This window comes from Drosophila mojavensis, unplaced genomic scaffold (assembly GCF_018153725.1).
Source record: "Drosophila mojavensis isolate 15081-1352.22 unplaced genomic scaffold, ASM1815372v1 contig_36, whole genome shotgun sequence".
Classification (NCBI taxonomy): Eukaryota; Metazoa; Arthropoda; class Insecta; order Diptera; family Drosophilidae; genus Drosophila; species Drosophila mojavensis.
In genome coordinates this window covers 13,037,992-13,065,674 of record NW_025318858.1, presented here as the reverse complement: position 1 = coordinate 13,065,674, position 27,683 = coordinate 13,037,992, and the positions used below count along the sequence as shown (strand labels likewise).

Below are 27,683 nucleotides of genomic sequence, written 5' to 3'. Positions count from 1 at the left end.
ATTGTTTTTCTCTCACACTTTATATGTTTATAATAGTAATTTTCTTATACCACCTACAGTTATATCAGAGCGCAAGCTAAAGCTCTTATATGATCAAAATGACATACGATCATGCAATGCTTAAAACAAAACGGAATTCGAATTCCGGGGTCGTAAGAATTAACTGTATAAAATAATAAAAACACAGTTGAGACTCAATTAAGGGAAGAATAATGCAATTTTTATTGTATTTTAACCGCTTTGAGTGAGAACCAAATGCATCCGCTGCTCATTGCCTTCAATCGAAGACATGCAAATCATCCAAGCGCTTCAACATGAACTTGAGGCTCTCGAGAGTGCGTGAATTGCCTTCGAACATGAGTTGAACCTTCTGCCTGGCGAACTCCTCGTCGTGAAAGTTCTTCAACGAGTTGTCCTCCGAATCGATGCCGATCATGCTCATTAGCGGAAAGAAGCCGAAGGCGACAAAAAATCCATAGGCCTCCCGTTCACGTATCTCGGCCATAATATCCTCATACTTGGGCAAGGGTTTGTGCCACGGCAGCTGCTTCAAGCAATCCAGCAGCGCATCGAAATACGTATCAATTAGCTGCTGACGCTTGGTCCTCAGCACATCCAGCTCCAGGCTAGTGTTGAGAAAGTAATTCACATCGAAGCCCAGACTGCCGTAGAAGCACAGCTGGAAATCAATCTGCCACAAATCTCACATAAGACAGATATATCTATGAAATAGAACTTTAAGCACTTACCAATCTCACCTGCTGCACCTTGCAGTGCTCGTCGTACTTGAAGAATATGTTGTTAATCCACAGATCCCCATGGTTGAGCACATTGAAAACGCCGCGCAGTGGATAAACCGATTTGAGCACACGCTCCGTGAAATGTTCATGATAGCGATAGAGTTTACGTGTGATCGAACCGAATCCCTCGCAGTCACTGATCAATGCCGCCAGTTTGAGCAGCTGAGTGCCAAAGAGCAGCTTGAAGGGCTCCGACTTAATGGCATCCATGTGCAGCAATCCAAATGGATAGCGGTCTATGACGGTCTCAGGCTCATGCTCGGCCATGATCATAGTCAGAGCATGATATTCGGCCAGCTTACGCATCACCAACTTCGCGTGCTCCACGTCCAGGCCCAACTGACGGCATTTCAATTGATAGCCCTCGCAGCACAGATCCTCGAAGATAATCGTCTGCTCCGGCTGTGTCGTTGAGTAGTAGTGCCTGTGTGGGGGAAATAGAATTGTAGAATAGTGAGAAAAATATTGAGTCTAGTCTAGAATCGATATAGACTCAAATTATATTCAATCTAAAATCAATTTCAACTGAATCTTGATTTAATCTACTTTCAGTATAGAGTAAGTTTAGAACAAGTTTAGAGTGAATCTAGACTCAATCTAGACTCAATCTAGACTTGGTCTAGACTCAGTCTCCACTCAATCTAGACTCAGTCTAGACTCAGTCTCCACTCAATCTAGACTCAATCTCACCTGGCGCCCAAAGTCCAGGTCTCCTCGTTTGCATTCGAGCGCCACATGAGCGCCTCCAGCTTGGGCTTGATATGCAGATAGAAGACAGTCTCCTTGTTGTAGATGTGGAGGCGTGCCAGTATAGCCTGCTTCTCGGCTGGCATGCATTTGACGATGAGCGAGCATTCCAGCTGCTTGCGTTCGGCTGTCTGGTACTTGACATTCGCTCTATATATATTACTGCAATAGTTCTCGCCGCCGCGTGTCAAGTCCGTCAGCTTTACGTCCAGCACTTTTAGGTCCTGCTGCTGCAGGCCATGCTCCAGGCTACGTCTGAAGAACTGTGGCGTTAAGTAGAGCGGCAGCTTGTCCGTTGCATCCGACATTGTTTTTAGCTTTGAGTCAGTTCGACGCATTGATTGATGGCTTTATATGGAAAATCAAAGTATCCACTTAGTTCAGTTTCAATTAACCCCAATGTAACGTCTTTGGGTACATCTGTTCGCCACTTGATTGGCTCAATAGAAGTGCATTCGATGTCTCGACTTTGGATTAGCGGTGGCTGCTTTTGATGCACTCTACAACAGCTAAACTCTAACCGAACATGTTCTTTGATTTTTATAATTAGGACATTTTAGATTTACAAATACTTAACTGAAAATTGCCTTTCTGTTTTACCTATTGAAGTGTAATTTTGAACTGAATAGTTTAATATATAAATTTAAAATGAAATTTGTGTTCGCCAAATTAAAAAAAATGTCATTTACCAGATTATATTATGGTTATCATTATAGTATTATATTTTATTATTAAATAGAGTTTTTGCTTATTCTATACATAATAGAAATTAGAGTTTACATATGAAAAGCGGTGCTATTTTAGAATATATTATTTTTGTTTAGCTTTAATTTGTAAGAAAAAATATAAAATATGAAATATATAAAATATTAAATATGAAATATAAAAAAAATAAAATATTAAAAATAAAATAAAAATAAAAAAAATTTAAATATAAATAAAAAAAAATATGAAACATATAATATAAAATAAAAAATTTAAGATATAAAATATAAAAAATAAAATATAAAATATAGAATATAAAATATAAAATGTAATAAAATTTAAAATATAAGATATATAAAATATAAAATAAAGTACATAAAATACAAAATATAAAATGTATTGAATTGCCCTACCGTACTACACTAAAACATTGTAGATTATAGAAAATAGCTGTGCCCCTTTTCTCATCAATCGACAACAACTAAGAATAGAAATAAGTGAGAGTGCTCTAGGTGGGAGTGTCAGACTAGGAGATACACTAAACTCCGCGATGAGTGGCAGTCAATCATGATAATTTCTAATATACATACGTATATACATATGGACATATAGAGCAAACAGCATATGTACACACTCACGCACACATAAGCATGCGCTTTGCTTATTGCGCAGTTTATGCAGTGATGGAGCTTATGGACTGTAAATGAATTGTTGAATAACATTTCGTTTGGAAGTAATAAGTACTAAATTACAATTTGACAGCGCGATTAAATGAGTTTTATATTTAAATTTATTGGAAGAGAAGATATAAAAAAAAAAAATACCCAAAAAAAATTGTAAATATATATATACTAAGAATATATACAGATTATGGTAACTGCCAGATTACATAAACCTTCATAAAACCAAAAGACCCTAGTTCTCATATTCAATGGGTTCAGGGTACAAAAAAGGGTAAATAAATATCTGCACGAAGTTGAGTAATTATGCATTATTGTTGCTGATTTTTTATTTTTTTTTATTTTTATTATTATAATTATTATTATTTTTTTTAAGTATGAGCAAATGAAAGAAACGAAGGCAGCTCCACCTGATTATGAAAATAATCAGCATTTATTATTGTCGTAGGCACTCAATGTAATCAGTGTAATCAGTTTTGTTTTTGCTCTTGCTTTATCAGTTGCATAATAAAACCCCAAAAACTTTTATTTCCATGTTCTTATCGCTCTAGTCTACAGATTGCTAAGCACGCGTAACTGAATGAAAAAGTCCACTAGATTCATTTGAGTAGCGCAGCTACATTAGATCATTTTAATTGAACTCTGGTCTATAAAAAGCTAAATCAAGTATGACATAAGAATAAACCCTTCAGACATACAGCTGGGCTGTCCGCTGCGGAAGCGTCTTTACAGCCATCTATGCTCGTAACTCAGGTGGTTGAACCTTTCATGCCAATTAGAACCTTTGTCTAATAGTCATTAAAGACGCCCAGCGCTTCGGCTCGCTTCAGCGACCATTTGTGATGATCATTGAGGAACTTTTGCGAGAAAATTGTTTCCAATTGTTTTTGCTTGAAGCTCTCATCCTGCATGTTCTCAATGCTGTTGTCCTTGGACAGGTCCTTCGGCATTGTGATAATGGGCAGAAATCCAAATAGGGCAAATATACCATAGGTTTCCCGACTGCGCAGCTCCCACAGCAAATCCTCATAGCTGGGAATTTCGTCGAGGTGCGCGTATTCCAAGGCATCACGGAAGGATTTGTAATAGACCTTGATGAGATCGTCGCGCCGCTGCTGCAGCAGCTCCAATTTGACGCTCGAGTTCAAAAAGAAGTTCAAATCACAGGCCGGACTGCCGTAGAAACTGAGTTGAAAGTCCACGAATATGACGCGTGTGGGTTGCTCCGGTTGCGTCTCATCATCGTAGGCGTACATGAAGTTGTTTGTCCACAGATCACCGTGATTGAGCACGACATAACGATCGCCTGGCTTCGGCTTCGCTGCGGCCACGCACACCGTTTTGAAGTTATCCGAAAAACGCTGCAAGTGCTGACTGATATTTTCATAGCCCGGCCATGTGGACACAACCTTGATAAGGCCCTTTAGGAAGCCACCAAACATATTCTCAAATATTTCCGATTGCATTAGCGTTGCCTCGCTCAGCATGCCGCCATGATATTGTTTGACAATTTCCGGATCCTGTGTGGGGAGCAATATAATTAATTAAATAAAGTCCATAAGTATTCAAGGTAAAGTGGTCATTACCTTCTTGGCCAAGACCATAGAGGTGGCATGCAATTTGCCCAGCTGTTGTAAAATCAGTGACGCATGCGCCCAATCTAAACTTGTACCACACGTTGCCAATTTGAAGCCATCGACTTTTAGATCGTTGAAAACAATCGTCTGCATGGGCGTCTTTACGGAATAATAATATCTGCAATAGAATTTCCATTAGATTTTCTATTTTTACTTTTCCCTTTTCACTTTCTTCACTCACTTGGCACCGAATCGATCGCCATTGGTAAGCACTTCCAGGCGCGGCAATATATCCGTATAGGTTTGCTTCTCTTTGATGAACACCTTGACATCCTCCAAGAACTTTGTCTCCTCTGTGATTGGAATGGTTTTCACAATCAGCGAGAGCTGCTCGCTCTCTTCCGACTCTGTGGCGTTGAGGGAACGTGCGAACTTCAGCAGCACCCGATAAATGGCCGAACAGTAATTGTCACCCGGATTACTGCCCCATTCGAAACTGATCTCGTGCAATTTGATAGCCGATTCGCGCAAGCCGTCCTCTAGTGCATCCACAAAGAATCCTTCGTTTAGGTACTCGGGCACCGATATATTTTGCACATTCTTTATAGCCACCATTTTTGTTATTTCTTTTTTTTTTTGGCAAGGTGCCGCGACGACTTTTCAACTGCGACTGATTGTCTATAAGCTAGACACACGGCATTATATACTGATAAATTTTGGTGATGGCTTTTTTTAGTCTTGGCTTTTCGCACTAATGCGGCTCTCGCTCTCTCTCGCTCTCTCTCTGGTGTCATCATGCATAAGTCAGCAGTACAATGAGGCAAAGATTTGGGAAAATGAAAGAAATAAAAAAATGAATTAGGGGTTAGACGTATGTAGATGCATATTATTATTTTCTTTTTTAACAACTTGTGAATTTATAAAAATTAAACAATAAAAATGTTATCTAAAAAAAAGGGAATTATACATTATATAATTATATAATCTACAAAAATTATTATAAATGAATAACTAACAAAAGAAGTATATATTTAAAAATAATATTAATTATATATTTAAATATATAATAATTATATTATGTAAATTTAAAACTATGATTATGTTTTAAAATGCAATAAAAAGCAAATTAAAATAAAATGGCACAGAACTTAAAATATAATTAAAAAATAAAAAAAAAAAAAAAAAAAAAAAAAGAATGATGTAGATAGTTTTATAAAACAAATTAAACTTAAACAGAAATAAAAATTAACAGAAATAAAAATTAAACAATATATAAAATGGTATAAACATATTTGTTAATTAAATTTTATTTTTTGTGTGGTTTTTATAGCTTACAATTAAAAATTATTTTCTTATAGATTACAAAACTATTCTTAAAATTTTAAACTAGAAATAATTTGTGTGTATGTGTGTACGTTTTTTTTTTTTTATATCTTTCAATTGTTTATTTTTTTCTGAAACTTTCAAAAATTTAACCGAAATGCGTTTTTGTTAGTGTGCTGTTTTTTTTAAAAAGCTTCAACCTTTTAATTATTTCTAAGGCTTTCATTTATGTTTAAAATTTTAAACTTTAATTAATTTTTGTGAGTGTGATTGTTTTATAGCATATTTAGCAATTTTTCAACAATTATTTTTAGTCTTGAAAAATTAGTTTAAAATTTTTAAGCTTGAAATTGTTATATGTATTATAATATATTTAAAAATTGAATATATTTATATTAATTTAATTTTCTATTGCTTTTGTGTCAGTGTGCTTTCAATGATGTCACAAACTAGTTTTTGGCAAATTTCAGGTCTGATTTCGAGAGTATTATCAATTCAGATTTAAGCCAAGTCATTATTGTTTATTTACATACTCTAGCTTTGGCTGAAATAATTGTACCTAACATATTTAGCAGACTTCAGTAGGAGAATATACATATATTTGAGAAAGAGATGTGGCGTTAGACGGTTTATTTGCTTTGCAGCTATTGTTGACTAAATTTGTTGAGCATACATGATATGAATATACTAGATATGCATATATATATGTATGTCTGTATGTACAATATGTGAATAACAAATATCAGACAAAAGCAGTAAGACACGGATTGTAGTATGAAAACAATTTAAGCTTATGCACGCTTTGTTTACTTATACAATTTTATATTGGTTCCATAGTCTGGAAGAGTATATACGCATTCGTTTATTCTGTGTTCATTTTGGTAGCTAGAAACAAAACTTTAGATGAGATCGAGAGACTTTCGTCGTATCTATGTGATTAGCAGCTATGTGTTATTTGTTAATCTACGCGTGTGTATTAATAAATATATACCTAGCATATATGTATGTACAATATATAGAGACACACGTTTGGTCTACTCACATAATTAAAGAATGTCAAACGGGTTAACCAGACAGACGCACACATACACACAAACAAATATAAACATCAAATGCATATCGGATGTAGATATATCTAATAGAGTTTTGTTTTGCCATTCGGCTCTTATCTGTTTAGCGGCATGAGTAGTCAAAATCAGTTTTACTAGTCTTCATAATGTATTTAATTGTGTGTGAGGAACGTGGCAAATTTGATGTTTGATTAGGTTGCTTTATTGTGGAACACAATTAATTTGGAGTATGACAGGTAGATAAGTAAATAGCAAACACACCTTTTGCTTAGAAATTGGAAATGGAAAAGATAACTATTTTTAATAAAGACAAGGGAAAAGTCATTCTTAATCATCAAATAAGCGTTAGATTTTGATTTACTATGCAATACATAAACAATAACTGGACAAATGCCATTCGCAGCTCATTTGCTTACATTAATTTTATGGCTTTACCTAGAAGAGCTAAAATCCCAATAAGTTTAGTTGCTTCACAAACCCCATGTGAAACGAGTTAGTGAAGACAAGCTCCCTCGTTGATGAATGATGCAACTTAGGGAATTTCCTTGGCTGGGAAATTTCTATGCTGTTTTTTGGCTGCACCATTTCCTCTCTTTCCTCTTTTTTGCTCAGGATATACTTATTTGCAACAAACAACCCGAAAGCCGTGTCACTAAATAAGGGTATGATTTTCATCCCTACTAGGCTGATTTTCGGAGTTTTGTCTTAGCTAAGTAGAGGCGAATAATATACCAGTAATAATATACTTTGCCAAACAAAGGCTTTTTAATAATTTGCAAAAACTTGTATTTGCTATTAGGTATAAAGTACTATATTTGGTACTTCAGCAAGTACAATTTTTTGCTACATATTAAAATGCCTTTGTAAGGCTTCTGCCTTGTTTATAACGGTAAATTTGATAAGGGAAATTTTGACTTGGTAAATACCCATTTTGTATCTGTTTTTTATTCGTATGTGATCTAAAAATATGTAAAATTAAATTGCGTTTATGATTTAAAAGAAATTCAACTTAATTGCCTGTATGCACAAATTTATTTTGACGGATCTGAATTAGCATATTTTTAATTTTTTGTTTTTATATATATTCCTTATGTAGACTTTTCGATTGATTTAATCATTTTGTTTTTTATTTTGTTAAGTCTGTTTTGTTAAGTCTGTCCATATATGTTACAAGAAAATTGATTTTAATTTATTTCTATTGATTTAATCAAATCTGTTCAAAATGAGAATATTTGAGATTATTTTTAATATGCATTTTTTTTAAATTCTATTATAATTTTCTTTATGTTACTGATATATACATATATTAAAGAGGAAGCTTGATTTTTTTAAATTTTTATTTTATTTAAAAATTTTTTTTTTTTTATTTCTATTTTATTTTTATAATTTACTGTCTTGTCATTCACACTTTGTTTGCTTTCAATAGAAAAATATTCTCTATTTTTTCCAATTTATTTCGATTTTTTTAATAAGAATCAAAATTTTAAAATATATTTATGTATATATTTTTAAATTCAAGTAAGTTTCTTATTGTCATATATGAATCTTCAATGTAATATTAAAAGTTGATATTTTAGGCAGTAAAACTTTAGATGAATTGAAATCTCTTCCTATTCGATATGAAAACATGTTAGACATCTCTTGATATAGTCCTTAACCATGCTACAATTTCGCAGCCTTTGCTGTGCTTTTGCGGGAAAAGAAATAGTATAAAAAAGCAAACATAACTAGTTGCGGCAACTCTCGGGCTTCCCATTTTTTGTAGCTCTGCCTTGCGATACGCATCACCAGTTGCTTCTTTGGCGCGACCAGGCTGGCTGGCTGGGGGGCTGGGGTAGGGTGGCAGGAGCTGCCCCGACTCCTCTGACTCTGTATGAAAGGCCAGTTGGCCATGTTTGCTATGCTTGGTGCCTTGCCTTTGAGTTGCTCACGGGCAAATACACGCACACACATGCACACCCACACACATGCACACACACACACATAGATGAGTGCATGTCACGTGTTTTTGCAGTTCATGACGGCTTAATTAAGTCGTATGTTAGTTTTTCTATTTTTCCTTTATTTTTGGTTGTTGCGTTTGTTTCCTTTCGCCTCTCGTGCCGCGTCGAGCTTTTCGCGTTGCATAAATTTTGCATTACACGTTAAACGAAATGCATTAATAAACAACGGCGTTTAAATGCGCGATTTCACACAAATTAGGGACGAAGCCACGGTTGTCTGGCCACGCCAGCCGGCAGGGCTCTCTCTCTTTCTCTCTCTCTCTCTCTCTCTGTACCCAACTCGAGCTCTCAGTTAACCCGTTGCACAGCAACCACATTTGAGACTGGAAACTGACACACCGTTACGGCGTTTCCCCCCTCGCGGGCCTTTGAACGGCGCTGATGTATGCGATTTTAATCGTACGCTCAGACACAAACATGATGCGAGTCCCAACAAATGCCCGAAAAACCAAAAATCCATGGCAACTCCATGACGGAGCGGGATGCAACAAAAGATAATAGGGTGCGCGCGTTCCTCATCTGAGTGTGTGCTCTTGGTGAGATGCTCGCACACCAAATTGGGCTGCAGACAGTGCTGAATAAATGACCATAATCAAACACTTTACGCCTGAAAGCGTGCCCGCCTTGCCACGCCCCCAATGCCATGCTCATCTCTCGTCCGCGCACTGAAGAAAGCCTGGCTGGCCTAAGCTTCCTGCGCCTGGCTTTAGACTCGGCTCTTTTCTATCTGTGTGCATCAAAGTAGCCGTCGCCGGTGGCCAAATTTAATTAGTACCCTCCAATCGAGTTCCCAGCTAGCCATCAGCTACCAATCGGGTATTCTACGCTTGTCAAGCCATTGGCGAGGCTGACATTGATGCGATTCTCAAATCTAGGAAAGGAAAATAAAGCGCAATACAAATAATAACAAAATAATTGAATGAAAAAATGGAATTTATTTGATAAGCTTGTTTATTTACTGGAGTACTGGCTTAGTAAAAATTATTAAAAAAAAAAAAAATTTAGTTATACAACTTTGATATCTCAATATGTTTACAAATACATAAATTTTTTGTTAATACTAAAAGAAAATTATGTTAATAATGTAAAGATTATTATTTTTATTATTTATTTACTTCTTATAATTTTCTTTTATATCTTCTATACTCATTTATTTGAATTATTGAATGACGTATTAATAATATAAACAATTTTAGTTATACTTTTTTTAAATTTTTATAATTCTTATGAATTCCCTGCCTTAATTTTAATTTCAAGATAAAGCTAAGCGCATCAAAAATGTGTAAAAAATTTAACTTTTTTAATTCCTTATGCCAAGAGGTAATTAATTAAGTTAATTATATAAAAATGAACATGATTAATATTTTGTAATTGCATGCTTTAGCTTGGGAATTTGAAATTACTGCAATATTACTTTTAATTTTTGATTGATATAAAAAAATATATTTTGTTTTCAATGGTTTTAAAATTAAACAATTTTATTTTATTTTTTTTTTTTTAACCCTTAGCTTTAATAATATAAATGTAATTTAATAAAATAAACATTTATATTTATTTTATATGCAGTAATTTATCAAAAACAGAAATGAATTACATTGAACATTCTAGAAAAAGATACATTAAAGTTGTTTAAGTCAGTTCAGGTCTTGAACTTAATTGCGATGACTCACGTACGGAGATTGAGAGAGCTTTGAGCCAGTGATCTGGTAGTTGGTTGAGAATTTTCTGCCTTTAGCTCAACTCTCCTCAAATTTTAGGAACCTTCAGAGTGTTTTCTTTATCTCCGGTTCTCATGTATAAAAGAGATGTAATGATCTTCCTCGCTGTCTTTGAAGCTTCAAGTTCATATAGCAATACAAAGGTCAATCTTAAATATTAAAAAAAAATATGACAAAATAAATGAAAACAAAGTAGATTATATTAGATTATATATCTAATATTATATTATTATATGTTAATATATAATATACAATATTAAATTCATCAAAATTATTTAATTATTTGGCTCTTTATATTTTAATAAAATCACTATCAATTTCAAATCAGAATAAAAGCGATTTAACATAAATGCATTGAGAATATTTATATTTATATGAATTGGCGTCAATTAGAACATCAATTCGATGCAATCTTTTAATATACGTACTTATCAAGCAATGTCCTTTTATATGCTTCCACAGTTCTGTCACTCCTTACACTTGCTATGAGCATTAGATGAACGTTAATGAAAGAGAGCATACAGCGTTCAGTGCGCGTCAATTGGCTAAGATGCTTCTTTTGTTTGGCTACTGTTAAATTAAACTTCATTTGCACGTAACGCAAGGGGTTGCAGCACCTTTCGCACCACAGCACCTCCGCACCACCGCACCGCCCGCTGTGCATTGAGAGTGGGCATTGGCTGCTGCCTGCTGCCCTTTAATCACAGTTGGCGCAAATCAAACACAAACAAATGCCATCATCATAGTCAAATGGGGCTGCCCGGCAGGAGGCGGCTCCGGTGGGCATCAGTGGAGCTTTGGCGCTTGGTTTTCAGTTTTGTCTGTTGGCAAAACTGTTGCATACCGTTGGGCGGCGGCGTTGGACAGTCGCATGCCTAGCATACTTTTTAGCAGCGTGCCCGAGCGCATGAATAATTGATTTCCATTGCCCAAATGCTGTGTCTCTCTCACTCTCATCTCTGCGTGTCTCCCTCTCTCTCTCTCTCTCTCTCTCTCTGTCTCTCTATCGCTGTTAGTACCTCTCTTTCTCCCACGCTCAGCTGCTCACACTGTCGCCGTCTCGTATTCATTTGTCAGTTGTTTCCTCCCGCTCAGAAATGAGCGTCAGTTTATTTGTCTGTTTGTCTGTTTGTTTGTTTGTTGGTTGCGTTGGTTTGGTTTGGTTTGGTTTGGTTGTTTATTTGTTTGTCGCTGTCGTCGCATGCAACATATTTTCGTTCGCCCCTTGCATAATTCGATCCTGCGCCCTTCCATAGTCCACAGTCACCCACAAAAGCTTCGTATTGTTTTTTGGCCAGCCAGCCAGTCGGCCAGCCAGTCGCTTATCAGTTTATTTTTGTTCATACCATTTGCGTGCTACTGTCGCTGATCCGTCACTCCCCTACGCCCCTCTGCTGGACATTCTTATTGGCATATGTTTTGGTCTGGTCGCGTGTTCGCTCTTAATCCTGGCCAACGCATTACGTTGCCAGGACTCGCCCGCCCTCGGCTGATGGCCTGGCCTGGTCTGCCCTGGCCTGGCTTAACTTTAGACCACACACACACACACACACACACACACACACACATACCAAACATTTTTGCTCATTTATGAACAAAGTATTTGCTCGCTTTTTCAGGCAATTCAATTGCAGCTTATTTTCTATATACTTATATATATATATATTATTCTATATGTTTCTCTATATATATTTATATGCGATTATTCCATTTGAATATTTTTAATGCATTTCCTTGCTGCCTGCCATATGTTATTAGCACTAATTCGTGCTGTTCCGGGCATAATTTGTGCTCGATCTCTGGCCTTGAGTACTTGATTGCTGACAGACCTGCCAATGGGCATTTATCATGCTTGTTAGAAATGAGAAATGCTTAAATGTGATAAATGACAGAGTGAATATTTTTGGTGTTATTTTGTTTTCAATTATCAATTTGTATTTATAATATATATTCTGCAAACATGAATAAATTCATTATTCCAGATTATGGATTGCATTTTGGTAGTTTAAGTAAAAAATAATTATAGTAAATTTATATTAAAATTGGCTATGACGTGAATTCATAATATTATAATTCTTATTTGTATTTTATAAAATTTAACCATTTATTTGATCCAGCAGACTCAATTAGATTAGCCCTGCTGCTTTAAATCAAATTCAAAAATAATTTTATTAAGTTGTATGAAAAATAATCTCTTAAAATAAAAAATTACATAAATAATAAAATATTCGATTCAGAGGTTTATTAGAGACTAAAACATACAAATGAATATATGCTGCAGCGCAGGCAGCCGAAAATGAACTTAAAGCATACACGAAAGAATCTCCGTTACAATTAACAGAACTTAACATGAGAATAATGTTAGACAAAGAAATAGACACAGCGGTGCTTACATACATAATTTTAACACTCCTTCTCAACGCGATGTCTATTTACAAAAATGTTTCATTTTAAACCTAACATTTCAGTAAACTTCTCATGTTTGACTTTACATAAATTCTTCGTCAATACATCTGCTTTCATTTCATCTGTGGGAATGTACTTTATATCAATAACTTTATTTTTGTACATTTCCCTTACAAAATGGTATTTTATTTCAATATGCTTGCTACGTGAATGATATTTTGCATCTTTAGCAAGGCATTGTGCGCTCTGATTATCACTGTAAATCAGAACCTTTGTCATCGGCCCGAGCCCTATTTCGTTGACCAGTTTTCTAACGTATACCGCCTCCTTGGCTGCTGTAGAAAGTGCCACGTACTCGGCCTCTGTGCTACTGAGGGCGACCAAATTCTGCTTCTTGGACTCCCAAGAGACTGCTGCTCCAGCAAGGTAGAATGACCAACCCGTAAACGACTTCCGATCGTTACTGTCGCCAGCCCAGTCCGCATCAACAAAACAGTGTATAGGCACACCCGTTTTGTTATAGTGTAGTCTCAACTCTGAGGTACCTTTTAGATATCTCAACACCCGCTTGGCAGCCACCTCATGCTCCTTGTGCGGATCTGCATTTCTCTGCGCCAGCTTAGCCACAGAGTGTATTATATCTGGCCGTGTAGTCAACGCCAAATACAATAACGAACCAATGAGCGATTGATAGCGTGTTTTATCCACCTGGCCGCAGTCAACATCATCGCACTTCGTCTGGAACCCAGTTTCCAACGGAGTCGCGCTTGGCTTGCAGTCTTGCATGCCGTAATCCTTCAGCAGATCTTCAATGTACTGCCTATGGCCTATGGAGAGACTACCAGTCTTGCCATCTCGCTCAATCTCCATCCCCAGAAAGTAGTGTAGCTCACCACCATCGACCACGTCGAATTTGCTTGATATGAGCTGCTTAATGTGGGCCACATCTTCTTCTCTGGTACATGCAAGTATAAAATCGTCAACATATACAACAATAATATTCAAATACCCTTTGATCTTGCTTGTATAAATGCACGGTTCACTTGCACATGGGACGAAACCAATCTCCAATAGAGTGCTCTCCAGCTTTTGGTTCCACTCCCGACCGCTCTGTTTCAAGCCGTACAACGACTTCTTCAGCTTCAGTACGCGCTTGGGATGAGTAGCGTCGACAAAGCCCTCTGGTTGTCGCATATACACGTCATCGTGTAGCTCGCTGTTCAGGTATGCTGCAGAAACATCCATCTGATGCAGATGCATCTCGTGCTCGACAGCCAACGCAATCACCAATCTGATTGAGGAGTAACGTGCCACTGGAGAGAACGTTTCCATGTAGTTAACTCCGTATTGCTGTCCGCACCCTTTTGCGACCAATCTAGCTTTAAATCGCTGAACGTTGCCATACTCATCACGCTTGGTAGTAAAAACCCATTTACAACCAATAGCTTTTTCGCCTGCTGGAAGATCGACCAGACTCCATGTCTCAGTGTTCTTCAGGCTATCATACTCCTTCTGCATCGCCGATCTCCAGTTTTCAGATTGCTCTGACTGAAATGCATCCCTAACACATGTGGGAACAACAGCATTTCGAGCATCCAGTACATTCAGAACATTGTACTCTTTTCGTGGACGACCTGTACGCCCAGTGCGAACAATTCGTGGTCTCCCTGGACCTCTTTTACCTGTCACCTGCTCATCCTCAGCATCTTCTTCGTCACCACTTTGACACTGCCCATCAACTGTTGGACTTTGCTGCTGCTCAGCAGGATCGTGACTTTCTTCATCTTGCTCGCAATCAACTTTTTCATCTGGCTCAAGGATTAGCACATCTGACTTACTTGATGATCCTTGATCGTGCTCCAATCCCGTCCTGAACTTGTGCTCTAAAAACACAACGTCTCGGGATAACACAACGCTTCTTTTGACAGGGTTGTACAGACGATAAGCTTTGGCAGTCTCAGAATAACCTACCAGCATATGCTGCTCGCCTTTTGCTGAAAACTTGTTTTTATGCTTTTTATTTAATACAATAGCCTCCATACCAAATACTTTTAAATGGGATACGCTCGGTTTTTTCCCATACCAATCCTCATATGGAGTTTTGCCAATCAAAGCTGCAGTTTCAGCCCTATTGCGAAGATACGCAGCCGTCATTATCGCCTCGCCCCAAAAAGATTCACTAACTCCAGCATGCACCATCATACTTCGCGCCATTTCCACCAGTGTTCTGTTGGCGCGCTCCGCCACACCATTTTGTTGTGGAGTGTGGAGAACAGTTAGTTGTCTTTTTATACCATGGCTCGATAAGAATTTTTCAAATGTACCGCTCAGGTACTCACGCCCGTTGTCGCTTCTTATAGCCTTTATGCGTTTGCCAGTCTGATTTTCAGCCAACTTCTTAAAGTCTTTGAATTTCTCAAATACATCACTTTTATTCTTTAACATGTACACTGACATATAGCGCGATTTATCGTCAATAAACGTTGCAAAATAGCGCGCTCCACCTTGTGATGCCGTACGCATGGGTCCACATATGTCTGTATGAACTAACGCTAGTAATTCTTTTGAGCGATTTTCTGATACTTTGGGAAACCTTTTCACGCAAATCTTACTTTTTGCACACGTTTCGCACACAAAGTCATTTGTATTACACACACTAGCCGGAAGTCCATGAACCATGCCCTGTTTGATCATTTTATTTAGGCTATCATTTTATTTAAGCTGCAACTACTGTGTTCATGCTACTTTCAAACAAAAACAAATCATTATGTTTTTCTGCAACTAGCCAGTTTTCATTGTTACTGTCTTTAACAAACACTTTGTTTTTCACAAAAATTACTTTTAACCCTTTTTCAGTTGCCTTTGACACAGATATAAAATTGCATTGTAAGTCTCTCGCATATAAAACGTCGCGCAATTCGATCGTATTATTTCTCCACTTAAGCAACACTGTCCCGCAACACTCGGTTTCTATGTAATTATCGCCTGCTAGTTTTATTTTCTCTTTGTGCTCACGCATATGTATAAACATTGATTTGTCCGCGCACAAATGAGCTGTAGCACCACTGTCCACGCACCAGACAGTTTTTGTCAACTGGATTTTTCTAGAAAAAGAGAACACCGAAAAAGCCTTTTTACCGCTCTTTTCGATCGCTTTTTCGCTCTCGTTGTGTTTAACACCCTTTTTCTCTTTTAATCTGCACTTCGCCGTGAAATGCCCGTTTTGCCCGCAAAGCCAACACTTCATGTCTTTCGGGTCTTTCTTTGTCTTGTTTCGTTTACCGTTTGTTGGACGCGACGAAAAAATTGTATTCTCACTTTTTTCACCCTCGTCGCCTACGTTGCGCCTCTCTCCTTCTTCCATCAATTTGATTTTTAGAGCGTTAAATGTAGGCAATGCGTCTCGTGTCTCGATAGCGACCACGAAATTGTCCAACCCTTCATGTAAACTTGCTAGTAATATTATTACAAGCATTTCATCAGCCACCTGCACTTGTATTTCTCTTAACTTTTCTACGACATTAGAAAAATTAGCCAAATGCTCACGAACACTATCTGTAGCTGACATTTTCATATACAACAGTTGCTTGAACAACTGTACTTTTCGCGCGGGTCCCGACGGCATATAAATCTCGGATAACTTTGTCCACGCTTCTCTCGCGGTTCCACAGTGCTTTATATAGTTTATTTCCGACGCTTTTACAGATAACAAAATGCTAGCTAGAGCCTTCTCATCTTTGCTATCAAACGACGCTTTCTGTTCCACGGTATCGTTCTCATTTTTCAATAACCGTCCACATGTCACCGACCACAAGTCAGAATGAATTAACAGACTTTTCATCTGCACTGACCACGAACTATAGTTTTCACTATCTAGTTTCTCAATTGCAAACATTGAACTCATTTTGCACACATTAGTTTGGCACACGCTTTAACTAATAAATCGAGTCTCGTATTTGATTTTTTCAATCACCAGCACAGCTTTCACTTTCCGCTGCCTGGGCCCATAACCTATTCGATTCAGAGGTTTATTAGAGACTAAAACATACAAATGAATATATGCTGCAGCGCAGGCAGCCGAAAATGAACTTAAAGCATACACGAAAGAATCTCCGTTACAATTAACAGAACTTAACATGAGAATAATGTTAGACAAAGAAATAGACACAGCGGTGCTTACATACATAATTTTAACATAAAATTTAAAAAAAAAAAAAAAAAATATATATATAATAATAAATAATAAATAATAAACAACAAACAACAAATAATAAAAAAAATAAATAAATAAAAATCATATATAATAAATATAATAATAAATAAATAAATAATTTTTAACAAATTCAAATATAAAAAAATATATAATAATAAATGTAGTAAAAATATTCTTTTATATTTACTATTATTATATGATATTATTTGTTTTTATTGAAAGTACTTTTAATGTCTTTAGCTGCATTTCAGCCGATTTTCTATTTAATAAATGAAATTAACATTTTATTTTATTTTAAAGCCATTTACCATTAAAGTTCGCTCTAGTTTAACAAAATTCTGCTATGGAAACGATTTGAAAAAAGTTTTAAAATCTACAATTTCCAATTTGCTTTGATTCCTGTTCGACCATAGCTTTTGCTTTTTTCTCCGGCTTGTCTGCTTGGCCTGTGCAACGAGCCTTGCCCATCCTCTAAACACACTTCAGTGTCGTTGTCAGAACTCGTTTCACTTTCACTGAAATTGAGCGGCAAAGTTATCGGGACAGATTTCTTTGGTGCTTGCTATCAATGTCTGGACTATCAACTCGCCATTTTGTCAAGCTGTGATAAATGCGTGAGCATTGGCTGTCTGTGTGAGGACTGCGCTGCCCCGAACGACACGCTGGGCAGCAATAAATGTCAGATGGCAATTAAGTCAAGGTGTATGTGTATGTGTATATGTGTATGTGTGTGTCTGTCTATGGCACATGTAGCAGCCAGTTCTCCTTCACTTAACAGGGGTAGTAAAGAAATATCCCAAATGACGTCACAGCTGTGAGGGGTGCGAGCATTCCATGCCTTCCAGTGAGCATGGCTCTCAGCTCTCTCTCTCTCTCATTCTCTCTCTCAGATATATTCCATTTGTTTTGGGATATTTTTGTTTTGCGCTTTGCGCGGCAAATTCTATGAAGGCAAATCCTGTGGCGTTAGTCCGTTAGTCCATTGGGGGTTTCTCAATGGCTGCGGCTGGCGCTAAACTCGAGACGTTGGCAGGTGCGTTTGTGTGTGTGTGTGTGTGGGAGAGTTAAGTGTGGCGCTGGCTTAATGGCAACTGAAACACCAGTTGATTGCCAGGCGGTGTTGCATTTCAGCTTGCCCTGCCGCCTGCTGCCTGCTGCCTGCCTTTTGGCATATTGTATATTGCATGTGGTCTCTGTGGCAAGCATGAGCAGCACACGTAAGAGGGGGCAGCTTGTGGCAAATGCTGCTGGTTCGAGTTTCTTACGGCCAACAGTTTTGACAAGCCAATATTAATGCGTAACCCTAGATGAGGAAGGGCACGTTAACTGCCCTCTATTTCTTTCTATATTAACCCTTAGTGGTTCATAATTATGTCTGCATAATTTGATCTCGCTGGAGATCAAAATGTAATTAAAATGCGATTTGAATTTAACATTTCAAGCTGTCACAAATTAGAGATTTGTGAGTATTGCTTCGAATATTGTGTGATCTATTCAGTTGAATGGGAATGTAAAATGTAGACAGGAGAATGAATCCTGTCTAAGTTTGATTACAGATTTAAATTGATTCAATATAGTCAATTCTAATTGAAACAATGTTTAAATATTCGTCTTAAAACCTAAATTGCCAATTAACAATGAGAGTTTAATTTAATAAAAATCTTTACCCAAACTACATATAAGTTATAGCACTATAGTTACAGTTAGTCACTCCTCATCGACTAGCAACGAATAAGATATTTTATTTACTTTAATTTGATTTTAACATTTACTAGTTCCAATTATTTTGTTTTTACTCAAAGCAACTTACTAATTACAACTCCTTGTGGAGTAAGCGTCTTCATTTGCAAAATTATAGCTGATTATTCAATTGATTTGTGCTTCGAATGGTGCCCATGTTAGAGGAGTATGTTTTCGCACAAGAACCTCGTATTTGCTCAGCTGTCTCATGGGCAAATTCTCGTAGCGAATGAAGCAAGCCCTTTGCGCCAGATACAGGGTGCCAATGAAAATACCACCATCAGTTCGGCCACGGCAGACGTAGACGCGCTCGTTTGTAGCACTTGTGCCCACAGACACAGCATTCCTCTCCAAGAATCCATCGAAGCTGCGCACCCAGTCATAGCTGACCGTCTCATTGGACACCAACAGCTCGTATGAGGTGGACTGATTACCAACTGATTCGGTGTTATATGTAGCGTATCCAGTTTCGGCCCTAACACGCGCTGGCAGCACTGAGCTCGAGTAAACCACTCGGCCCACGAAGTTCTCATAGCCGTATGAATCATAGCCACCCAGGACGGCGTTTTCCGGGAAAGCCTTCGTCTTGTCGGAAAGCACCCACTTATCCGTGTTGTCGTAATATCCGCACTGAATCGAGCCCACCAACTGGGCAACGATGAGCGCACAGGCGACGAGTTTCGTTGAGGAATACATGGTTAATACTATTCGATAGCTGATCAAAGACTGTTGTGGAGATTGATGAAAAACTTCGCTCTTATATAGTACTCATTGGCATTAGAGGGAATCACTTGCCGAGTGGGTTTATATCATAAATCTAAGTGTAATTAGTGGGAGCCCCTTTGAAATTTTGATAAGATAATATACCAAATTCAGTGTTTAAATTCGTCATTATTAAATGTATAGATTAGAATGCTGCACGTTTCATGGAATTGATAAAATTTATGTTTTCAATGTTGTTTAATGCGAAGTTCAACCCATTCACTGTAAATTAGTAATTGCATCAATTTATTATAATATCCTAGACCCATTGAAAATGTGAAATCAGGTTTGTTAAAATTATGTAACAGGCAGAGGAAGGCGTATCAAAACTCATTAACTATATATATTCTTGATCAGAGCGAAAAGCTACGTAGATTTAGATATATGAATATAAATATTTGTTAATCCTTCCCATTCACAAGTAACCATAAACATAGTCATAATATATTTATCTCTTTTATTTTTGACAAATAATTACTCTGGAAATTCTTATAAACAGATATTTTTTGTTATATATTTTTGCTTTTATAAAAACAAAATTTACACTTGATTTTATATATATTTTTTGTATCATTAATTATTGTGTTAATATATTATTAATTATTATTAAGATGTCAATTTTTCCATAAAAGTAGAGTTTAGCTCAGGAAGCAAATTGTCTGAAGATATTTTATCCTTGGCAAAGTGCACTGAGTGCGCACCCAACCTCACGTGTAAAATGTGTCATAAACATTTGTTTCGTGTGCTGCGGCGAATGCCGAAAGTGGCTCAAAAACCTCACAGAAGCGAGGTTCCAGTTGACAAGTGAGCAGATGAGCAGGTGTGCGAGTAGAAACCACGGTAGCTGGGCAACTGTCAAGCGTAAGTCAAAACCATAAGTCGAACCACAACACTCTTGCCCAAGGTTTTCACGCTCTGTATCTCTGTATTGTCTTTTGTGGTTTGGCCACTACATACATACACAGACATGTGTGTGTGTGTGCCACAAAGACTCTGAGTTAGATGTGAGAGATTTTTTAAGGTATTTCTTATGGTTTTTTTTTACTGGTTAACTAAAGTTCACTTGTTTTATAAGAAACTATGTAAAGAAACGTTACAAATTATCTGATGGGGAGTGCCCAGCTAGGGGATAAAAGGCAAAAGCTTTTACTATTACTATTTAGTATTACTATTGTTTCAAGTTAGAAGCAAATTGCCGAGGGGTAGTGAAAAATAGTAGTATTCAAATGTCAGTTTAGGTAGCTATCAATTTCTTGGTAATAGTAAAGAAATGGAATTTGATCTTAAAACAAAACTGATAAATAGATCTACTTAGCGTTTCGTCCTGATCAAGAATAGAAATACATAATATCGTCTACCGCATTACCTTCTGACTGTCACATAAATATATTTGAGCGATAAGCAATTTCTATGGATTTCAGAAATTATAATTAGAATGCATACCAAGTTTCCTTATCAAAGCTAATTATTTCATACATTACATTTCCCATCTGGCTATTCCAAATTTACTCCATATGAAATTATTCACAATAATGAATAATATGCATTACTATGATGCACAGGTAAGGGATAACTGCAAAACTTTAAAGTTTTAAAAAATTCATTGCATAAAGAAAATATATGCCAAAAATAGGGTAAATTTTGCTTGGAGAACTTAGTCACAAAGATAGATTTAACACTTATGAATCTGAAATATGACTACACACAGATAAAGCATTTGAAATATGGACACTTTCAACTTCTATACTATATAATTGTTATTTTTCATATATAACAGACAATATTATATTTCAATAAAATCGTACATTATAGAAACGAATGACTAATCTGCGAATTATCTGCGAGACAAGTTACATAATATATTAAGTGCCGTTAATTCAAAACGTATTAAATATATTTTATTAATAGATTCCTTCTTATTGATTCCATGAAACGGGCAGCATTCTAATCTATACATTTAATAATGACGAATTTAAACACTGAATTTGGTATATTATCTTATCAAAATTTCAAAGGGGCTCCCACTAATTACACTTAGATTTATGATATAAACCCACTCGGCAAGTGATTCCCTCTAATGCCAATGAGTACTATATAAGAGCGAAGTTTTTCATCAATCTCCACAACAGTCTTTGATCAGCTATCGAATAGTATTAACCATGTATTCCTCAACGAAACTCGTCGCCTGTGCGCTCATCGTTGCCCAGTTGGTGGGCTCGATTCAGTGCGGATATTACGACAACACGGATAAGTGGGTGCTTTCCGACAAGACGAAGGCTTTCCCGGAAAACGCCGTCCTGGGTGGCTATGATTCATACGGCTATGAGAACTTCGTGGGCCGAGTGGTTTACTCGAGCTCAGTGCTGCCAGCGCGTGTTAGGGCCGAAACTGGATACGCTACATATAACACCGAATCAGTTGGTAATCAGTCCACCTCATACGAGCTGTTGGTGTCCAATGAGACGGTCAGCTATGACTGGGTGCGCAGCTTCGATGGATTCTTGGAGAGGAATGCTGTGTCTGTGGGCACAAGTGCTACAAACGAGCGCGTCTACGTCTGCCGTGGCCGAACTGATGGTGGTATTTTCATTGGCACCCTGTATCTGGCGCAAAGGGCTTGCTTCATTCGCTACGAGAATTTGCCCATGAGACAGCTGAGCAAATACGAGGTTCTTGTGCGAAAACATACTCCTCTAGCCTGGGCACCATTCGAGGTTCAAATCAACTAATGAAAATACGAACGAAGACGTTCGCTCTAATAGTATTCATAGAAGATAAATACTTGGGCTCTGTAAATTTGATAATAAAATAAGTTATTCATTCGACTATCGCAGCATAATAATACTTTGCTAGTTACTGAGGAGCGACTTATAAAAGCAATAGGAATAAGGATTAACACCCAGCTGGTTAAACAATGACTGGGCGAAAGCGAAAGAGTTTTTGTTTTTAACTTCAATTTCATTTTTTCCCCTTTGGCATACGGTCGGTCTTTTTGCAGTAAGCTAACACGACTAATTAAAAGCACTTTGTAGACTTTGCCAGGCAGACACATTTATTAGTGAGACGCAGCTGCAAAGACTTTTGTAAAGCGTAAAGCGTTGCGAGCCTGCGAAAGTTGAGCCTTTTGGCAAACGCCGACCGCTAAAGATGTGTGCACTGCTATGGGCGGGCGGGCTTTTGGGGCGTATAGGAACAAAAAACCGCAGAGCCAAACTTCATTAAAAATGCACACGGAAGCTGCTAAAAAGCCGCCAACATCATTTGAATAAAGCTACGACAGCCTCTTTTGTATGTGGTGCGTGCCCGAGTCTGTGTCTGTGTCTGTGTCTGTCCGTGTATTTGTGCGACTGTGTTCCATATGATGCCTTTAATTTATGAAGTCATTAGATGCACCCAGGTGGGTGCTGCCTCCAGTACTCTAGGCAGCTAGCAATTTGGCACTTGTGCAGCATGACTGCAATTGTCCCAATGCCCAGAAAATCGAGGCCATTCGGTTTGACAGCTGCCAGACGATAGCGTCCGGGCCAAGCGTGGACCAAGGCAAACGTTTTCTAATTTTCCACGCCATTAAATCAGAGACTTTTCGCCATGCAATGCCAACTGCCTGTAGCATCGTGACATGCAATGTCGCCATGTCTGAAGGGCGGCCAAAATCGTTGCAGCCGGGATTTACAGTGAATCCAGAGTTAGATCAGTTCCAAGTCTAGATGGCTAGCTACTTAAATACTAAATAACTTACAACCAAAATCAATCGAATTGAAATTGATATCAGCGCTTATGCTTGACAATAGCTGAGTGATTTACAGCTGAACTAAGCTACAACAGCTGTGAGTCTTACAGCAAAAATGTTCCCTTATAAAACGCAATCCCATGAATATCTAATATCCATTTGCATTAGCATTATGCAGCTCTGAGCGCCGTATAAAATCTATTTACATAAATATACATAAATCCCATTTTAACTCTGTACAAACATAACTTTCTTTTAAGCATATTTCGCCATGCAGGAAGTTCATTGTTTGGCACTAAAACCGCGACTAGGTGTTATTTTCTACTTAGCTGCGAAAAAAACACAAGTGAGAAATCAGAGTGACCGACTAAAATATACCCTAATCTAACTCATTTAACTAGCAGTAAATTGGTCACGTTAATTTAGGAATTTAGGGACATTTGATTGTCAACTCTTTTTAACTAATATTTAATACAACTCAAAGTCAGCACCGACTTAGGTATATAAAAATTTTATTGTACAACATTTAGTGCTCAGTCGCTCTACCGTTTTTTTAAAGCTCATTTGTATATACAGATATAAGTTATTATCAATGTCATCATTATTATTAATGCTGTTGTATTATGACTTTGACTATTTTCAACTTAGGCTTTCATATAACACTTCATGTTATTGGTACTTATATCATCATTACTTCATGTTATTTTTCTTATCATAATTTTAATGCTTAATTAGATAATGATAGTTTTCATTTTTATTATTGTATGAATAATTATCTTTATATGATAATTTACATATATAATAATTGTTGCTATCCAAATGACCAAATGACTTAATAAGAATTGGCTTATTGATCATGAACATATCGATCATTATCTTATCATTATAATTATTATTTAAACAAGCTTAACTTATTAAGTATTACAATGCTGTACATACAATATATTTAACTCTTTAATTAACAACCTCTCAGAGCAGAAGAATAGTAGCCCTGCGGTGCACTCGACGACTGTCCAGCAGGGTGTCGGGTAGATGACTGAAGAAACACTTGAGCAGCTTCGTCTTTATATAGGAGTCGAGGCTTGCACTCTCAAAAACGAGCTCCGCTCCTGAGCCTCTGGCTGAGTTTATTTGCTATGTGCCACCTGAGAGAGCTATAAAAGAGAGTAGAAATTTTCTGCTAGACATATGAAGAGTTAAGAGTTTATCAAAGCTAGATCTTAGATCAGGTAGATAGACGAACGAATTGGCAACTGGACCTGCTCCATGATTGACTTAGCTTATCTTTCTGCTCAAGAAAATTATACGTTAAGAGTTCGACCATATCCCGCTCAGAATGTTACATACATTTGCTCAAAATCATTATACCCTGCAATTCCATTTGAGTTTGTGTATATATTTCTATATATAAATAGAATAACGCCTTGTCGGTAAAGTTTAAATTTATAGCAGTCTGCCGCGCGGTATGGGGATAACTGACCTGGCCTAAGCGAGGGAGGCTGCATTCAAAAACCAAGAAACCAAATACAAAGAGATAATTTCGCAGCCGAGCATAAAGAGAAACAAGTTTTTAGAGAAAAAGTTTTCGCGTCGGGCAGCAACAACGTGACAGGCAAAGAAAACTTGGCGAAAACAACTTTGAACACGTTTCAGTTACCTGCCACACCCACCTGCCCGCAGGCGACGCCCAGCAATGGCACGCCCACTGATTATGTGACGGCAAATGAATGCAATTAATTGTGAATGCATCTGTAAAGTATTTACAACTAGTGCAGCATTGCCCATTGATTGCAGCATCAATTTAATTGAAAAACTTTATCCCAAGATCGAAATGCGTTAACTGTAATTGTAAATGCGTATGTGTATGTGTATATCTATGTACATGTCTACACAGATTGCGATTGCCATTGGCCTTGGTTGCCAGTTGACAGTCGGCATCATCAATAAAAATTGCAACATTGTCAGCCTAATAGTTGCCAACTGTGAACTGTGAACGTTGAACGCTGAACGTTGAACTGTGTGAGCCACTAACTGCAGCTGAAGTTGCACCTGGATAACTTTTACCTGCGCTTCTTGCCAAAGTGCAATTCAGCGTCGTCAACTTGAACTTTTGTGTGTGTATTTTGCAACAAGAACTTGGCTTAGGCTGCTTGCCAGCAACATTGCTGACTTTGTCATGCATTTTGCAACACAACTAGAATCGTTTCATATTAGTTAGAATTACTTTAGTTGAACTAAGATCGGGAATGAAATTACACACCTAACTCTAAATGTAATTTTATTATTGATTATAATTTTTTTATTTTATTTATTTATTTTTTAATAAAATGGATTACTAGTTGTCAATATGAAGAGGCAAATGAATTTCTGATTATGTTTATTAAAATATAAATATTTGTTTACTCTTTTTTGCTATTTGATAATCAAAAGAGCAGGTGGAAATGTAGACAAAATAAAGAATTGTTTACAAAAAAAATGTAATCTGTAATGTAAGTCAAAAATGTTGCATTTAATATATATTCGACCTATTATAATTATCATCATATATTAAAAAAACATAATTAAATTAAACGAATTGTTTTAAGTTGCTTAAATGGTTTTTCTTAAAACTATACTATATAAACAAAATTTATTAGATTTTTTATAATCTAAATGGGTTAGATTGATTAGTTTTTATAGTTCTTGGATCATTTACTAAATATTACTTTTAGAAGCGGCTTCCAAAACTTGTGGACTTTGGAATTTCTAACTATATGATTTCAAGTTATTATTATATGTGTATGTCCACAATAAATAATACAACAGAATTTAGTGACCAACTAAATATTTTGTTTAAATGTTTAAATGTTTTAAAATTTTTTTTTATTAAGTTTATGAGCGCGAGCAGCTCAGGCATTGTTAAAGAAAATGAACAAAGTGCAATTGTTCATAAAAATTATACTGCAAAATAAATTAAATAAATACAAGAAAAAAATTGCTCATAGCATTAAAAATTAAAAAAAAAATAATAAATAAATAAGAATTGTATTATATGTACTCTTCTGTAAATACAAAATTTTATTTTTATATATAGTCTAGCAGTTAAAATTATTTCAAGATTTCAATTGAGCTGAAAGTTATTCTTTTAGTAGATATTTTATTTAATTTACATATATTAAAAAAAAAAGCATTATTGTGTCCTGATTTGCCATTTTCAGAATGTATATTTAAATAAATATATACCTTTATGCAAAAATCTAATATTTACTTTATATTTATTTATAATTTATTAAATTATATTTATTTATTTATATGTTAAAATCGAATATTTATTTTTAAAATCTTTTTGTGCACATCCATCTTAACTATAAAACTTAATATAAATGACAATGATAGATCATACCAGTTTCGTTATCATACATGAAGTTTTTTATTTAGTCGGGCTTGTTGCTGCTGTAATTGGTATGCCAGTAACTGCTGTTGTTGTTGTTGTAGTTAAAAGTTAGACGATAGCGACGACGTCGTCTACAGGTGTAGTCTGCCATATTATTTACAAGTGGCAGGAGAAGCAACAGCAACAGCAACAGCAACAGCAGCTGGGAGCTGGGTGCTGGGGGCGGGGGGATGTGTACTGGGTTACGGGGGGCTGGCTTGCAGCGCCTGGCACTCACCCACGAGGCACCTATAATTTAGCGCTGTTTATTTGTAAATGTCTGTTGCGGCACACGGCATCGAGTTGCAGGGTCGCAGGGTCCTTGTTCTCGTCACGCTTCATGTCAACAGCGGCAACTTCATTGTCTGCCCAGGACTCCGGCTTCTACACCTGCTGTTGCTCCTGCTCCTGCTCCCTACCGCTGTTTGGCAGCAGCGCCTCAGCTGCTGTTTGTCTGTGTGTCACTGACATTAAGTGCAGTTGGTGGCTGGGCGGCTGTTGGGTTGGCTCGGCTCGGTTTGTCGATTCGCAGAAAAACGTTTTGCAATTTATTAACTGACATTTGAAGTGGTTGCTGCCGCAAGGCGAGTGGCTCGGTGGCTAGGTGGTTCGGTGGCGCGTTAGTAACCTGCGCCACGGATAAGCAAAACCCATGTATGACACTTATCACTGAGCAGCTGTGCTCGTGGTAAACAAAATGAAATGCCATTGCACGCATATTTGATTAAGCTGCCTCGAGCTAGGCACTGATATTTGCAAGCCAAACTTTGCAGACAAACGCGCCCGCGGGGCTTTAC

The 27,683-nt window shown here is 37.0% G+C and overlaps 4 protein-coding genes across 4 annotated transcripts; 1 reads left to right on the top strand and 3 right to left on the bottom strand.

The window, feature by feature from the left end:
* Window positions 1–198: 198 nt before the first annotated feature.
* On the bottom strand, window positions 199–1,877 carry LOC122757238. Its single transcript, XM_044008847.1, has 3 exons — window positions 1,491–1,877; window positions 750–1,224; window positions 199–691 (listed from the first exon to the last, which is right to left on the bottom strand). The coding sequence occupies exons 1-3, from the start codon at window positions 1,853–1,855 to the stop codon at window positions 278–280; spliced, it is 1,254 nt and encodes a 417-aa protein (XP_043864782.1). The 5' UTR covers window positions 1,856–1,877; the 3' UTR covers window positions 199–277.
* Window positions 1,878–3,530: 1,653 nt separating this feature from the next.
* On the bottom strand, window positions 3,531–5,192 carry LOC6576678. The gene is made up of 3 exons (XM_002002630.4): window positions 4,751–5,192; window positions 4,519–4,687; window positions 3,531–4,452 (listed from the first exon to the last, which is right to left on the bottom strand). Exons 1-3 carry the CDS (start codon window positions 5,122–5,124, stop codon window positions 3,721–3,723), a joined length of 1,275 nt encoding a protein of 424 aa, XP_002002666.1. The 5' UTR covers window positions 5,125–5,192; the 3' UTR covers window positions 3,531–3,720.
* A 13,747-nt stretch (window positions 5,193–18,939) lies between these two features.
* LOC6576677 lies at window positions 18,940–19,731 on the bottom strand. The gene has a single exon (XM_002002629.4). It carries the CDS (start codon window positions 19,676–19,678, stop codon window positions 19,109–19,111), a length of 570 nt encoding a protein of 189 aa, XP_002002665.1. The 5' UTR covers window positions 19,679–19,731; the 3' UTR covers window positions 18,940–19,108.
* Window positions 19,732–21,854: 2,123 nt separating this feature from the next.
* Window positions 21,855–22,569, top strand: LOC6576676. The gene has a single exon (XM_002002628.4). The coding sequence runs from the start codon at window positions 21,904–21,906 to the stop codon at window positions 22,471–22,473; it is 570 nt and encodes a 189-aa protein (XP_002002664.1). The 5' UTR covers window positions 21,855–21,903; the 3' UTR covers window positions 22,474–22,569.
* The last annotated feature ends 5,114 nt before the right edge of the window (window positions 22,570–27,683 follow it).